The 14,270-nt window shown below is 37.5% G+C and overlaps 1 protein-coding gene across 4 annotated transcripts in view; it reads left to right on the top strand.

Moving 5' to 3' along the window:
• Nucleotides 1–14,270, top strand: part of ATAD2B (ATPase family AAA domain containing 2B) — a 171,118-nt gene that overhangs the window by 27,493 nt on the left and 129,355 nt on the right. For all 4 annotated transcript variants that reach the window (XM_007971346.3, XM_007971345.3, XM_007971350.3 and 1 more), the window contains exons 2-6: nt 2,098–2,249; nt 9,876–9,925; nt 10,295–10,448; nt 12,157–12,259; nt 13,115–13,223. In XM_007971346.3, coding sequence (XP_007969537.1) covers nt 2,098–2,249; nt 9,876–9,925; nt 10,295–10,448; nt 12,157–12,259; nt 13,115–13,223 — 568 coding nt within the window. The remainder of the gene's footprint in view (nt 1–2,097; nt 2,250–9,875; nt 9,926–10,294; nt 10,449–12,156; nt 12,260–13,114; nt 13,224–14,270) is intronic.

The raw sequence follows: 14,270 nt of genomic DNA, 5'->3' as shown, positions 1-14,270 counted from the left end.
CCCGGCTGGAGTGCAATGGCGTGATCTTGGCTCACTGCAACCTCCACCTCCCAGGTTCAAGTGATTCTCCTGCCTCAGCCTCCCAAGTAGCTGAGATTACAGGCATGTACCACCACACCCGGCTAGAGTTTTACCATGTGTATGTTTATATGTTTATACATTCCTTAGCTCCCTCTGCTGAGAGCACTTAATTGCAGTGAAACCTCAGTAACAGTGAGCACATGTAGTGCCCAACTTTTGGTTTCTAAATACTATCATTGACTAAGAGGAACCAAGGCTCCTTGGAGAAATGCTAATTTAGGGCCACAGAGGGAAAGTATAAAATGAGTCTACATTCAGTTCCAGAAAGTAAGGAAGTACTCAAAATGATGAGAATGTGTCAAAAGACACAGGAATTACTTTAAAGGGGCTCACGCTGGCTAAATCTCACATAATTTGAGCAGCAAAATAAATAGAGTAGGGAATTACAATTTGTAGAATAAAATAAGAATCCACGATACTGATACAAATATAAATGAATAAATGAATTTATGGATACAGGGTAAACTTCCTTAAAATGCCAACTACAAATGTAGAAGGAATGATGGAATTAGATAATCACCATCTTTGTGGTATTTGATAATGGCAAGAGTAGTCAATGAATACTAAGGCTGGTTGGTAGAGATTTGATGAGGAACAGGATATTGGTGAATTATCAAAATAATTCCCCGTAATATATAAGTCAAATACAAAGGAAAACATAGTTACTTTACAGTGAAGAAATCTGGAAGACACCAGGTTGACCAAGTGATGAGGGTTATCCCTATCGATGGGAAGGATAGGTATAGTATGCACAGCATCATTTCTGTCTATTCTTTTTAAGAATATGTGGCCTGAATCTGATCATTAGGAACATCAGCTGGGCCCAGATTGGGGGTCATCCTAGAGAATAAAAGGCCTGTACTCTTTTATTTTTTTTTAGACGGAGTCTCGGTCTGTCACCCAGTCTGGAGTGCAGTGGTTGCTCACTGCAACCTCCACCTCCTGGGTTTGAGGGATTCTTGTGCTTCAGCCTCCCGAGTACCTGGGATTATAGGCGTGTACCACCACACCCGGCTTTAAAAAAATATATTTTTGGTAGAGATGGGTTCACCAGGCTTGTCTGGAACTCCTGACCTTGGGCGATTTGCCCCGCCTTGGCCTCCCAAAGTGTTGGGATTACATGCATGAGCCACCGTGCCTGGCTCACCTATGCTCTTGACAGTCAAGGACAGGAAAGATAGGGAAAGAAGGAAAGACTGATTAAGGGAGACTGAGGAGGTCCATTAACTAAATGCAATATGTGTTTAGTATCCTGTCTTTAGAAAGAGAGGCGTTGTTGGGACATTTGGTAAAATTTGAATATGTGGTTTGACTTTGTATTATACCAGTGTTCATTTACTGATTAGGGGGGTTGTATGGTGGTAATGTAGCAAAGTGCCCTTGTTTGGGGAGGTATATACGGAGTATTTAGGAGGGTCTGAGGGATTGTGTCAATACAAAAAAGATACATATACACACCAAACGTTTAAGAACACATACCCTTTCTTGAACGTTTTTCAAAATAAAAACAAAAAACAACATTTTTCTGATTATAAATGTAATCTTTCTTGCTTTTATATTTACAGATTATACATTTTGCTATATTTGTAGTATAATTCAGTAAGTATTTATTGGTTGACAAAATACTGTGCTTGATTTTCCAAGAATATTAACAATTCTTTTTTTTTTTTGAAACAGTCTTGCTCTGTCATTCAGGCTGGAGTGCACTGGCTTGATCTTGGCTCTCTGCAGCCTCCGCCTCCTGGGTTAAAGCGATTCTCCTGCTTCAGCCTCCCAAGTAGCTGGAATTACAGGCGCCTGCCACCACACCCAGCTAATTTTTTTTTTTTTGGTAGAGACAGGGTTTTGCCATGTTGGCCAGTGTGGTCTTAAACTCCTGACCTCAAGTGATCTACCTGCCTCAGCCACCCAAAGTGCTGGCATTACAGGAGTGAGCCACTGAGCCTGGCCCCTAATATTAACAATTCTACTTGTCTTAATAGGAATAATAAATACATTTTTAATATTGTCTTTCAGAAAGCTGAAGTTGATGGTAGTTTAAGTGATAGCCACGTATCTCCTCCAGCCAAACGCACTTTGAAACAACCTGATTCTGTTTGCAAAGACAAATCAAAATCACGAAGTACTGGTCAGCGAGAGGAATGGAATTTATCAACTGGACAGGCCAGGTGAGAAAGGAGAACTCATTGATTGTTTTTTCTTAAATTACTGAATGTGATTCAGAGCTGATACTAATGCTAATTTTTTTAGCTTATAAAATAAGTATCTTATAAATACTTATAAGTAAATTAAACTTATTTTATAATTTTTGTATGTAATTTTATTTTCTCCTGATAATACTCTAAAATATATTTGTTTTATAAAGATATATAGTATGTAACAGAAACTACCATAAGTAAAACAATAAGAATTTTGATGACTCTTGAGTATGCATATGTATTTATAGTGCTGAAAATTTAAATAAAACATATGGTAAGAATTATATTTTTACTTGAAAATAAAATCTCCCTTTTTTAAGATTATTGACTATTTCACTTGATATACGAAGATATAATGACATTTAAATTAATTTTTAAAGACATCTTTTCATCTGTTTACCCTGTTTTAAACTTAAATTTGCCTGTATCTGGTTCAGTACCTATCAGGAAAACAATTTTCGTCAGTTTCAGAGTAAATTACCAACATTTACTTTGAAACTGACTAAAATTAAGTTTAATTTACTCCCAAATGGTAGTTAGGTTAGGCACCCACATAGAAAAGATTTAAACATTGAAATCAGATTCGTTAGCTTCTGTTTTGTTTAAAGTCTTTATTTTTATTTTTTTCTAATTAAAAACAATTTTTTTTTTTTACATCAGTCTGGGAACTAAAGGGTTCTTTAAACTCTTTAAAGTAGAAGTGCTGATGATGTGTGACTGAAAGAAGTAAAAGGGAAGTCCTTTGTTTTTATTCTTCAAGTATTTAAAAATATTTTGATTTTATATGTGTAGGTAAATTCTGGATACTTTTATTCTCTAGGGAAAAAAATCTTTGGGGTTATATAGACTTTGACAGGCTGCGTACATTTATTAGTCCCTAAGGAGTCTCTATACTTACTAAAATATACTCCATAAGATGTACCAGTTTATTTTTTGTTTTGTAATTTGCATTATATGGGGGCTAAGTAGAAAAATACATGAATCATAGTCTGTTGAGTTTTATTTTTATTTTTCTTTCCCACACCCATACATCTGTGAGATGAAACAGGTCTGGATCATTATGATGATGTTACTTTAGTACTGCCATGTAATTATACTTTTAGACTTGATCTACCTGTTATAATCTCTATTTTGCATTTATTAAATGAGTGAATCAAATATCTTCCAGATAAATATTCCTAACAATGTTCTTTTAGTGTTAAAATTGGACTTTTAAGATGATTTTAGGCCGGGCGCGGTGGCTCAAGCCTGTAATCCCAGCACTTTGGGAGGTTGAGACGGGCGGATCACGAGGTCAGGAGATCGAGACCATCCTGGCGAACACCGTGAAACCCCGTCTCTACTAAAAAATATAAAAAACTAGCCGGGCGAGGTGGCAGGCGCCTGTAGTCCCAGCTACTCGGGAGGCTGAGGCAGGAGAATGGTGTAAACCCGGGAGGCGGAGCTTGCAGTGAGCCGAGATCCGGCCACCGCACTCCAGCCTCGGCCACAGAGCGAGACTCCGTCTCAAAAAAAAAAAAAAAAAAAAAAGATGATTTTAACAGTTTATTCAAGTGCAAGTAATATACTAGATTTCTCTTATTTTATCCACCCAGCAGGCCTTTATTTAAATTGATCTTGATATTTCTTTTCTTTTGTTTTTGAGATGGAGTTTTGCTGGAGTGCAATGACACTATCTTGGCTCACTGCAACCTCTGCCTCCCAGGTTCAAGTGATTCTCCTGCCTCAGCCTTCCAAGTACTTGGGGTTACAGGCATGCGCCACCACGCCCAGCTAATTCTGTATTTTTAGTAGAGACAGGGTTTCTCCATGTTGGTCAGGCTGGTCTTGAACTCCTGACCTCAGGTAATCCACCCGCCTCGGCCTCCCAAAGTACTGGGATTACAGACATGAGCCACCACGCCTGGCCTAATTTTTCTAGTTTTAGTAGAGACAGGGTTCCACCACGTTGGCCAGGCTGGTCTCGAACTCTGGACCTCAGGTGATCCACCCGCCTCGACCTCCCAAAATGCTGGGATTACAGGCATGAGCCACCGTGCCTGGCCGATATTTCATATAGAAATCTTTCATATAAAAAGGCCTCAAAAATTTTGAGAGAGCATGTGAAAGATATGCTTCCATTTAGGAATCATTTAGGTACCTTAGAGTGAGGTATTTCTTTAAAAAAATACTAAGTATATTTTAAGTAAAAAACTTAAATAATGAATACTAATACATTTACTGTTTCTGTTTTGGCAAAAGGACAATGTTTAGTAGCTCACAGAATTTAAAAAGATTTTTGAGGCCAGGCATGGTGGCTTATGGCTGTAATCCCAGAACTTTGGTAGGCCAAGGTGGGAGGATTGCTTGAGCCCAGGAGTTCAAGAACTGCCTGGGCAACATAGTGAGACCTCATCTCTATGAAATATTAAAAAATTAGCTACAGTGGCATGTGCTTGTAGTGCCATCTACTCGAAAGGCTAAGGCTGGAGGATGCCGTGAACCCAGGAGTTTGAGGCTACAGTGAGCTGTGATCATGCCATTGCACTCCACCCCGGGTGGCAGAGTGAGACCTGTCTTTGTGGAAAAAATAAAAAAAGTTTGTTTTTTTTTTTAGTTTATTCATCTAGGAGTCTGAGTAACAGTTAAACTTTTAGAGTTAAAATCTTTTGATGTTTCAGATGACCTGAAAATAAAATGCAGTTTGACCTATTATATTCAATAGAATTTAATTTTAAGGAAAACTTGTAGTTAAAAATATTTCCGATTTTGAGATAATATAAGTACAAAAAATTAAGAATTACTTGAAGACTTGTATTTGTATGTCATGAACCTGAGAATCTTGATTCCTTTATTTTGGTAATCTAAACTCTTATGAGCATGTAAGGTAAACTTATTAAAGTGATTTCACAAAAAAAAATTTGTTAGAAGTAATAATTCATATGGAGGAAAATTGAATACAGATAAGAATTAGTATTAGCTATGAAAAATAAGGAATTCTAAAGAACTTTGCAAAGACCACTAAGGTCAAAGAAATTACTGTTAATTGGCAAAATAAACTTCCATTTTAGAGTTAGGTAATTGGATGAAGATAGAGATAAAAGTGGACCTAGAACTTCTGAATCTTCATAAGTGATTTGAGATAGATTATGAGTTTTCTTTTGGGCTAAAACCTGGGTTTAAGGCCCAAGTGTATCAACATAATTTTAATGATTGATACTTTTAGTAAAATAGGATGTTTTTGGTCAAAAATATTTTTAATATATATTTTTTATATTGTATATAGAAATTCCCAAATATACATACTAACATAGACAGATTTTGTAGCTTACAAATACTTTGAGTAGAGAATGCTATTTTATTGACTTTTTTGGTCAGCGGTTATTTATTTAGCTACTAGTCATTTATTTAACCTGATGTGTATCTAGAATAATAGGCATACTCTAAGATACAGACAAATTGAAATTTTCCTAAGACTTACTGTACACTTGGCTGGGCGTGGTGGCTCATGCCTGTAATTCCAGCACTTTGGGAGACCAAGGGGCGTGGATCACCTGAGGCCAGAAGTTGGAGACCAGTCTGGCCAACATGGTGAAATCCGATATCTACTAAAAATACAAAAATTAGCCAAGCATGGTGGTGCATGCCTGTACCCAGCTCGTTGGGAAGCTGAGGCATAATAATTGCTTGAACCCAGGAGATGGAGGTTGCAGTGAGCTGAGATCGCACCATTGTACTCTAGCCTGGGCGACAGAGTGAGACTCTGTCTTAAAAAAAAAAAAAAGATTTGCTGTATACTCAAAAGTAGTAGCATGCTTGAAAGTTTCCTTTTGTGATTAGGTAATGAGGAAGTAGTGAAGTGAGGCAGAAATATATGAAATTTTTTCTTAAAACAGAACTTTCATTAGTAATAAAACCACTTATGTGGACTGCTGAGGCATATTAGAACTGAGGAGTGGCAGTGGTTAAGTGAAGTCTGTCAGAACTGGGGCTTTTTTGAATTGAAGTTTATAACCCTCATAAATCATTAAATGCCTTGAGTTTATATGGGAAAGGGAGAATAAGTATGATTTTTAAGTCTGATATTGCAATGGTGTATGCCCCAGATAATTAAAGCTGTAGAAAATTCTTTTTTTTTTTTTTTGAGACAGAGTCTCGTTCTGTCGCCCAGGCTGGAGTGCAGTGGCTGGATCTCAGCTCACTGCAAGCTCCGCCTCCCGGGTTTATGCCATTCTCCTGCCTCAGCCTCCTGAGTAGCTGCGCGCCTGCCACCTCGCCCGGCTAGTTTTTTGTATTTTTTAGTAGAGACGGGGTTTCACCATGTTAGCCAGGATGGTGTCGATCTCCTGACCTCGTGATCCGCCCGTCTCGGCCTCCCAAAGTGCTGGGATTACAGGTTTGAGCCACCGCGCCCGGCCTAGAAAATTCTAATGTAATAATCACCTAATGCAAAGTGAAACAGTTTCCATTTAAAAATTCAGGAAATAGGGTTAGGCGCAGCAGCTCACACCTGTAATCCCAGCACTTTGGGAGTCTGAGGCGGGGGTTGGCGGGGATCACCTGAGGTCAAGAGTTCGAGACCAGCCTGGCCAACCTGGTGAAACCTTGTCACCACTAAAAATACAAAAATTAGCCAGGTATGGTGGTGCACGCCTGTAATCCAGCTACTTGGGAGACTGAGGCATGAGAATTGCTTGAATCCAGGAGGCAGAGGTTGCAGTGAGCCAAAGTAGAGCCACTGCACTCCACCCTGGGTGACAGAGTGAGGCTTTGTCCCCTCAAAAAATAATAAATAATAAATACAAATTCAGGAAACAGTGATAAGGGAAAAAATCTCCAACGCACATTCCTTCTTTTCATAAAATAAAAAAAAGAACAAAGCTACGCACTCAATTTAAGTGACCAACTTTTGGGAACACTGATATATACAGAAACTTTTAGGCACATATGTTTAAGCAGGCTAACCCTTACAAAATCTCAGTATAGGCTGGGCGTGGTGGCTTACACCTGTAATCATAGCACTTTGGGAGGCCAAGGCGAACGGATCATCTGAGGTCAGGAGTTCAAGATCAGCCTGGCTAACATGGTGAAACTCTGTCTCTACTAAAATACAAAAATTAGCTGGGTATCATGGCGGGTGCCTGTAATCCCATCTACTTGGGAGGCTGAGACGAGAGAATCAGTTGAACCTGGGAGACGGTGGTTGCAGTGAGCCAAGATCGCACCATTGCACTCCAGCCTGGGTGGCTAAGACTCCGTCTCAAAAAAAAAACATAAATCTCAGTATATTAAATCTCTTAATATACTCATGTATTTCATGTCATGTCTCCTTTTTCACTCTCTCTCCCTTTTATAAAGATCATGATGACAATAATCTGTGACTATAAGGTAATTGAATCAGTTGAAGAAAAAGTTTTTTGAAATTTTTTCTTAAAACAGATCTTTCATTAGTAATAAAAGCTAAGTAAGCATTGTCTTCTTTAGAGCAGACAAAAAGCTTGTTGTGCTTTTTTCCCCAATGATGTTGCCATTGTTCCAAAAAGTTTTAGATTTCTTTTGTGGAATGACTTTAGGGTCTGCATGTTATTCTTTTGAACAATTCAAGTGATGTGAAATTCCAACCATTTGGCTTTGTGTACAGTCAGAATTCATTTGGTGCCAAGACTTGTGAATAAACTGATCAAGCTGAGTTAATGCTTTATTGGGTCTAAAGACAAAGTATATTTATGAAGTAATAAAGTTGGTTTTTTTGTGTGGTTTTAAGTGGATTTTGAGAGTGATTCTCAAGAATTCCAGAAACGCATTGTGCAGTGACAACATTTTAAGAATACCTGTATTACATCCATTTTGTTACTTTATAGTCACACTCATATACCTGGAGAATCATGTGCATTGTATACAATGGTGCTAAAAATGAAATTTTCTCTAAGATAGTATACTAGGAAAAGGTATTTTTTGTTGTTGTTTTCTAGGGGAAAGGGGGGGCTAGATTTTTTTTGTTGTTGTTTTTTGACAATCTGAAAATGCATAGTAGTTAGAGGTTTTTTTTTTTTTTTTTTTGTTTTTTGTTTTTAAGATGGATCCTTGCTCTGTCACCCAGGCTGGAGTGCAGTGGTGTGGTCTCCACTTACTGCAACTTCTGCCTCCTGGGTTCAAGCAATTCTCCTGCCTCAGCCTCCTGAGTAGCTGGGATTACAGGTGCCCACCGCCACGCCTAGCTAATTTTTGTATTTTTAGTAAAGAGGGGGTTTCACCATGTTGGCCAGGCTGGTCTCGAACTCGTGACCTCAGGTGATCCACCCGCCTCGGCCTCTCAAAGTGCTGGGATTACAGGCTCACGTGAACCATTGTGCCTGGCTTGCATTTCTGTTTATAACCTTTAGTCATCTTAACTGTGACCTTTGCTGGGCAGGGGTATTGTGATATACAATATATTTATAATTTGACACGAAGAGTACTAGAGTAACCAAAAATGTTAGATTATTTTGATTAAAAGTTTGTGCACACCACATAGAAGGCAGTCATAGGGGCCGGGCGTGGTGGCTCACGCCTGTAATCCCAGCACTTTGGGAGGCAGAGGCAGGCAGATCACCTGAGGTCAGGTGTTCGAGACCAGCCTGATGAACATGGTGAAACCCCATCTCTACTAAGAATACAAAAATTAGCCAGGCATGGTGGTGCATGCCTGTAATCCCAGCTACTTGGGAGGCTGAGGCAGGAGAATCGCTTGAACCCAGGAGGCGGAGGTTGCAGTGAGCCGAGATCGTGCCACTGTACTTCCAGCCTGGGTGACAGAGCAAGACTCTGTCTCGAGGAAAAAAAAAAAAAATGACAGTCACATATATTTGTGATTTTCTGGCTGTCCTTTCCCTAGTTTTTTAATCTTCAAAACTGATAATTGTTGGATATTTCAAAAATATCTTAGTTTGCATCGACAACTCTTTTATTATGCAACAATTTAGTTTTTACTTTTGAACTTTCTGACTATACTAAGAAGTACGGTGACTTTTTCCTAGTCCTCATGTTTTGATGGCCTTGTTAGTAACTTTCCAGAGATTTGCATTTCTCTTCTTCCACCCAAAAGGGAGAATTGTAAAATGGCTCTTTTGGTAAATGAGCTGTTTTCATTTGTCAGTTTAGATGTGTAATAACATACTTTGAAGAAATTATTAAATGATACAGGTATGCAAGCACTTTTTTGTTACTGTTTATTGTGTTAATAAATTTATCATTGTTTGAATTTTATTTCAACAACCAAAACCAATAGTTAATGCCTGTGACACCTGCTACTTATGGTCTCAGTTAATTTTATGGTACATATTAAGCTTAAGCCTTTTTTTTGGGTTTTAATTTGTAAAGTTGATGGCAGAGTAAACTTAGTTTACAATCTGTTATTAAAGCTTTTCTTGAAGTAATAAAATGGCTTTTAACTAAGTTAGCTAGTATATTTTATTAATTGGCATATTACCAATCTTACAGTAAAAAAGTTATCTTTTAAAAAAGTTTTAAAGATTAATATAACATTTTAAAGATTAAAATAATTCCAGCAGTATTGCATTTCTTGCTTATATAAACAAATGTTGATGTGTTTGCATATTAAATATAATTGTGTTCTAGGTTAACGTCTCAGCCTGGTGCTACATTACCAAACGGACATAGTAGTTTATGTGAGTATTCTATTATAAAACTGGTCAGTATTAAAATTCTTGCAATGTTAGAGAAAGCAGTAAAATGGGGAAAAATAGAGTGATTTAATAGTGTGCTGAGCATACAGTTGGAAATGGCTGAATTTCAGTCATAGTAAAAAAAAAAATGTATGTAATTGTTAAACTTTGGGAAATCAGCGTACCTGAAATAATTTAAATTATTTATGACGTTGTAAAATTTGTAGAAATTTTGGATTATTGAATATTAAAGCCTTTAAAAGGTTATATTAAACTTTTTGTAGTCTTTTAAAAGTAACTTTTTCATTTTTTTTTTCTTTTCTTTCTTTCTGTATTCTGTACTTTGAAATGTAAATATCTCTCTTCTTGTAGCCCTTCGAAGCCATCCCCTTCGAGGGGAAAAGAAGGGAGATGGGGACCTTTCTTGTATAAATGGTGACATGGAAGTCAGAAAAAGTTGTCGTTCCAGGAAAAACAGATTTGAAAGTGTGAACCAGAGTTTGTTATTTGATCAACTAGTAAATAGGTATGAATGCTATGTATTAAGCAATTTCATTTAATTATTTGCTTTTTAAGACAGTTACATTTTAAAAAAATAGCATAAGAAACGACTTAGCAATCAGTACAGTTCTTTTAAAACTTAACTTGAAGCTGGTTGTGGTGGGTCAATTCAAGATTTTGAATTGAAGATGTTTTGAGACTGAGTATGTGGGATTGAGTCTCTTAGCTAGTCAGTGAGCTGACTATCCATTCAACGTCTGCATCTGTAAAACTTGACTCTTCTCAGATAATATGTCATCCTACTTAATCCTTACAACAGCCTGGAGAGGGTGGTCAGTACAATCCCTATTTGACAAGAGAGGAAATTATATTCTACAGTGGTAACATCAAATTTGGGCTTAAGTTATTATTAAAACTTAAGTATTGTTAAATGCTTAGATCAGTATCTAGATGCATAGTAAATGTTATATAAGTATTTGTTTAAAATACAAAATAAAAATTGCCAAGATAGCCAAGTGTGGTGACTGGAGACTGTAGTCATAGCTGCTCAGGAGGCTAAAGTGGGAAGATCCTGAGCCCAGGAGTTCAAGACCAGTCATGGCAACATAGTGAGACCCCACGAGCCCAGGCTGGAGTGCAGTGATGCAATCTTGGCTCACTGCAACCTCTGCCTCCCGGGTTCAAGTGATTCTCCTGCCCTAGCCTCCCGAGCAGCTGGAACTATAGGTGTGTACTACCATGCCTGACTAATTGTATTTTTAGTAAAGACGGGGTTTCACCATGTTAGCCAGGGTGGTCTGAATCTCCTGACCTCGTGATCCACCTGCCTCAGCCTCCCAAAGTGCTGGGATTACAGGCATGAGCCACTGCGCCCAGCAGCCCATCTCTTAAAAAAAAAAAAAAAAATTGCTAAGATGTTAGTATGTTTTTCTTGAATGTCAGTGTTTTACTTGAATTTCTGAGTCTTTCCAGTAAACTTTATAAGGCTTTAAACTTTTTACAAATTGTTTTATTTTATACAATTACTTATTTTTATACAAATAAAAATAAAATAATTTTATACACTTATTTTATACAAGTTATTCTTAACACCATCTTTAATAAAAAGATTGAATTAGTATTTTTTCAGTGTCATATATCTGATAATTATTCATAGAGGCATTATGGATTTTTTTATTGGGACCTTATTAACAAAAGCCTTATATTTAAAAAGTTTTATTTTAATGTGTATATTAAGGTAGAAGATGTCCTGGTTTTGCTTTTCTTATTGGGCACTGTATTCTGATGATGAATGCTGGTTATGAAAGAGGTATTTAATTGGGATGTGGTGGGGCACACCACTGTAATTGCAGCACTTTGGGACCTGAGATGAATGAATCGCTTGAGCCCAGGAGTTCAAGAACAGCCTGGACAACATGGTAAAACCCTATCTCCACAAAAAAATATAAAAATTAACTGGGCATGGTAGTGCATGCCTGTAGTCTCAGCTACTCAGGAGGCTGAGGTGGGAGGATCATTTGAGTCCAGGAGGTTGAGGCTGCAGTGAGCCACGAACAGGCCACTGTACTCCAGCCTGGGTGACAGAGGGACACTCTATCTAAAAAAAACAGAAAAGAAAAAAAAGTTGTGTATAATTACACATCAGAGATGATTCGATTACGCTTTCACAAAGAGCTCTTTTATGTATATGGTGCCACCATTGTCTAAATCCTGATTTTATTGTATGATTGTAGCACTGCTGAAGCTGTGCTACAGGAAATGGACAACATTAATATCCGACGGAATCGTCGATCAGGAGAAGTAGAACGACTTCGAATGTGGACAGATACAGAATTTGTGAGTATATTAGCTGTAGCAATCTTTGTAAATATTTTTTATTTTAATTGAGGAATTTAAAGGGAGAACGCAGCAGTTGGATGTTTTTGAATTAGCATGAGTATTCCTTCCTCTTCATTTCCAACTTATTTGGGATTTTATTGCTTGCTTGCTTCTTTTCTTCATTCTCCTCTTGCTATAACCTTCCCAAGAAAACCCTCTTCATTTTTGCTGTATGAGTCATCTTAAAGTGCAACTGTGATTCTGTTACTCTTCTGATTTGAACCATTAATGGTTTTTTGTTGTGCACTGAATTTATTAAAAACACCTTGATGTTTATGATCTGGCTTCAACTTTGTTTTCTCACATACCATTGCCTAAGTGTAAATAAATCATTCTTGTTCCTATAACTTTTACTCTTGTTAATACTTCTAGTTAGTGACTGATGCAGTTCTATCTTTGTTTCAAGGTTCATTTCAGACACTGCCTCCCTTCCCTTTACCCCGTAACAAAAGGAGGGTCTTCTCTTTGATTTCTAGAGTACTTTATACCTCTCTTTGTGGCATTTAACTTGTTTTACTTTCTTTTATAATTACCTGTGATTGTCTTATTTCCCTCCTACTAGGCTGTAATTTGCTTGAGGGAGAAAGTATGTTGCTGGCATTATGTATTTTACATTTTTATAAGTTTGTTGTAAGTTTTTTTCCTTTTTATTTCTTATGTTTATTTAATTTAGGAAGCTCCATTTTCACAAATCTATGGCATGCAAATAGGTGCTCAATAAATTTTGTTGAGCAGGTGTGTCCCGTTGGGTTGTTTTTTTATAGTGGAGAATAAATGTCATGTTACTATTTGACAGATTTCTTTCTTTAAAAGGAAAACATGGATATGTATTCAAGAGTGAAAAGGCGAAGAAAGTCACTAAGGAGAAATAGTTATGGGATACAAAATCATCATGAAGTTTCTACTGAGGGTGAAGAAGAAGGTTTGTAAAGCATTTTTTGAAATTTTAGGAAGTTCAGGTGGGAGGGAGGAAAAATAAAATATACAAGTAATATTTGTAGACTATTACCAAGTCTACAATGGATTTTGAGGTCTATATTGTATAATTTGAAATAATTTAAATTTAGTTGGCAATCTGAGTTTCACTTCCTTCATTTGGAAAAATCCTTTTAAGTGCACATTGTACATTATGTAATGTATTTCATTAGTAGCCATTGGTAGTCCTTCGTGATCTGGTATGGGATTTGCTTTGGGCTCATTTGCTTCTTAGATGAGGACTTTTTTGTACTTAGGCACCTTCTAACTGGATGGTTACTTTGTTATCCATGGCCTCTAAATCTCTGATTATGTGGATCTTGAATTTAGGTATGGTCTAAGAAATAAAGAGTGAAGTTTCGAGAGAGACTTCTAATACCAGTGGAAGGGGACTATACTATTCTTTTCTGAGGCCTTCGTGGGTTCTGAACTGAAGAACCCAGACTGAATTTGTAGGGCCGGAGTTGGGAACATGATAGCAGCACATTGGCCCCGTGGATTATAAATTGATGAAGAGTATACCTATAGGATTTAATTCTGTAGGCATTAATCTTTTTCTTTTTTTTTTTTTTTTTTGAGACAGAGTCTTGTTCTTGTTGCTCAGGCTAGGGTGCAGTAGCACGATCTCGGCTCGCTGCAGACTGCCTCCCGGGTCAAGCGATTCTCCTGCCTCAGCCTTTCGAATACCTGGCATTACAGGCGTGCACCACCACGTCTGGCTAATTTTTGTATTTTTAGTAGAGGCGCGGTTTCACCTTGTTGTCCAGGCTTGTGTTGAACTCCTGACCTCAGGTGATCCGCCTCCCTTGGCCTCCCAAAGTGCTAGCATTACCGGCGTGAGCCACCATGCCCGGCCTGGCATTAATCTTTATTGAATTGGATTTTCAGAAGATTTGGTGTATTGTAAATGCAAATTAGTAGTACTTTATAGGGGAATCTTACTAGTTCCCATTATTTGTGTAGTTTAGATTGAGAAGACTGTGTTTTTTAAAAA

This window comes from Chlorocebus sabaeus, chromosome 14 (assembly GCF_047675955.1).
Source record: "Chlorocebus sabaeus isolate Y175 chromosome 14, mChlSab1.0.hap1, whole genome shotgun sequence".
Classification (NCBI taxonomy): domain Eukaryota; kingdom Metazoa; phylum Chordata; class Mammalia; order Primates; family Cercopithecidae; genus Chlorocebus; species Chlorocebus sabaeus.
The sequence above is the reverse complement of the archived record's forward strand: the minus strand, read 5'-3'. Positions and strand labels throughout refer to the sequence as shown.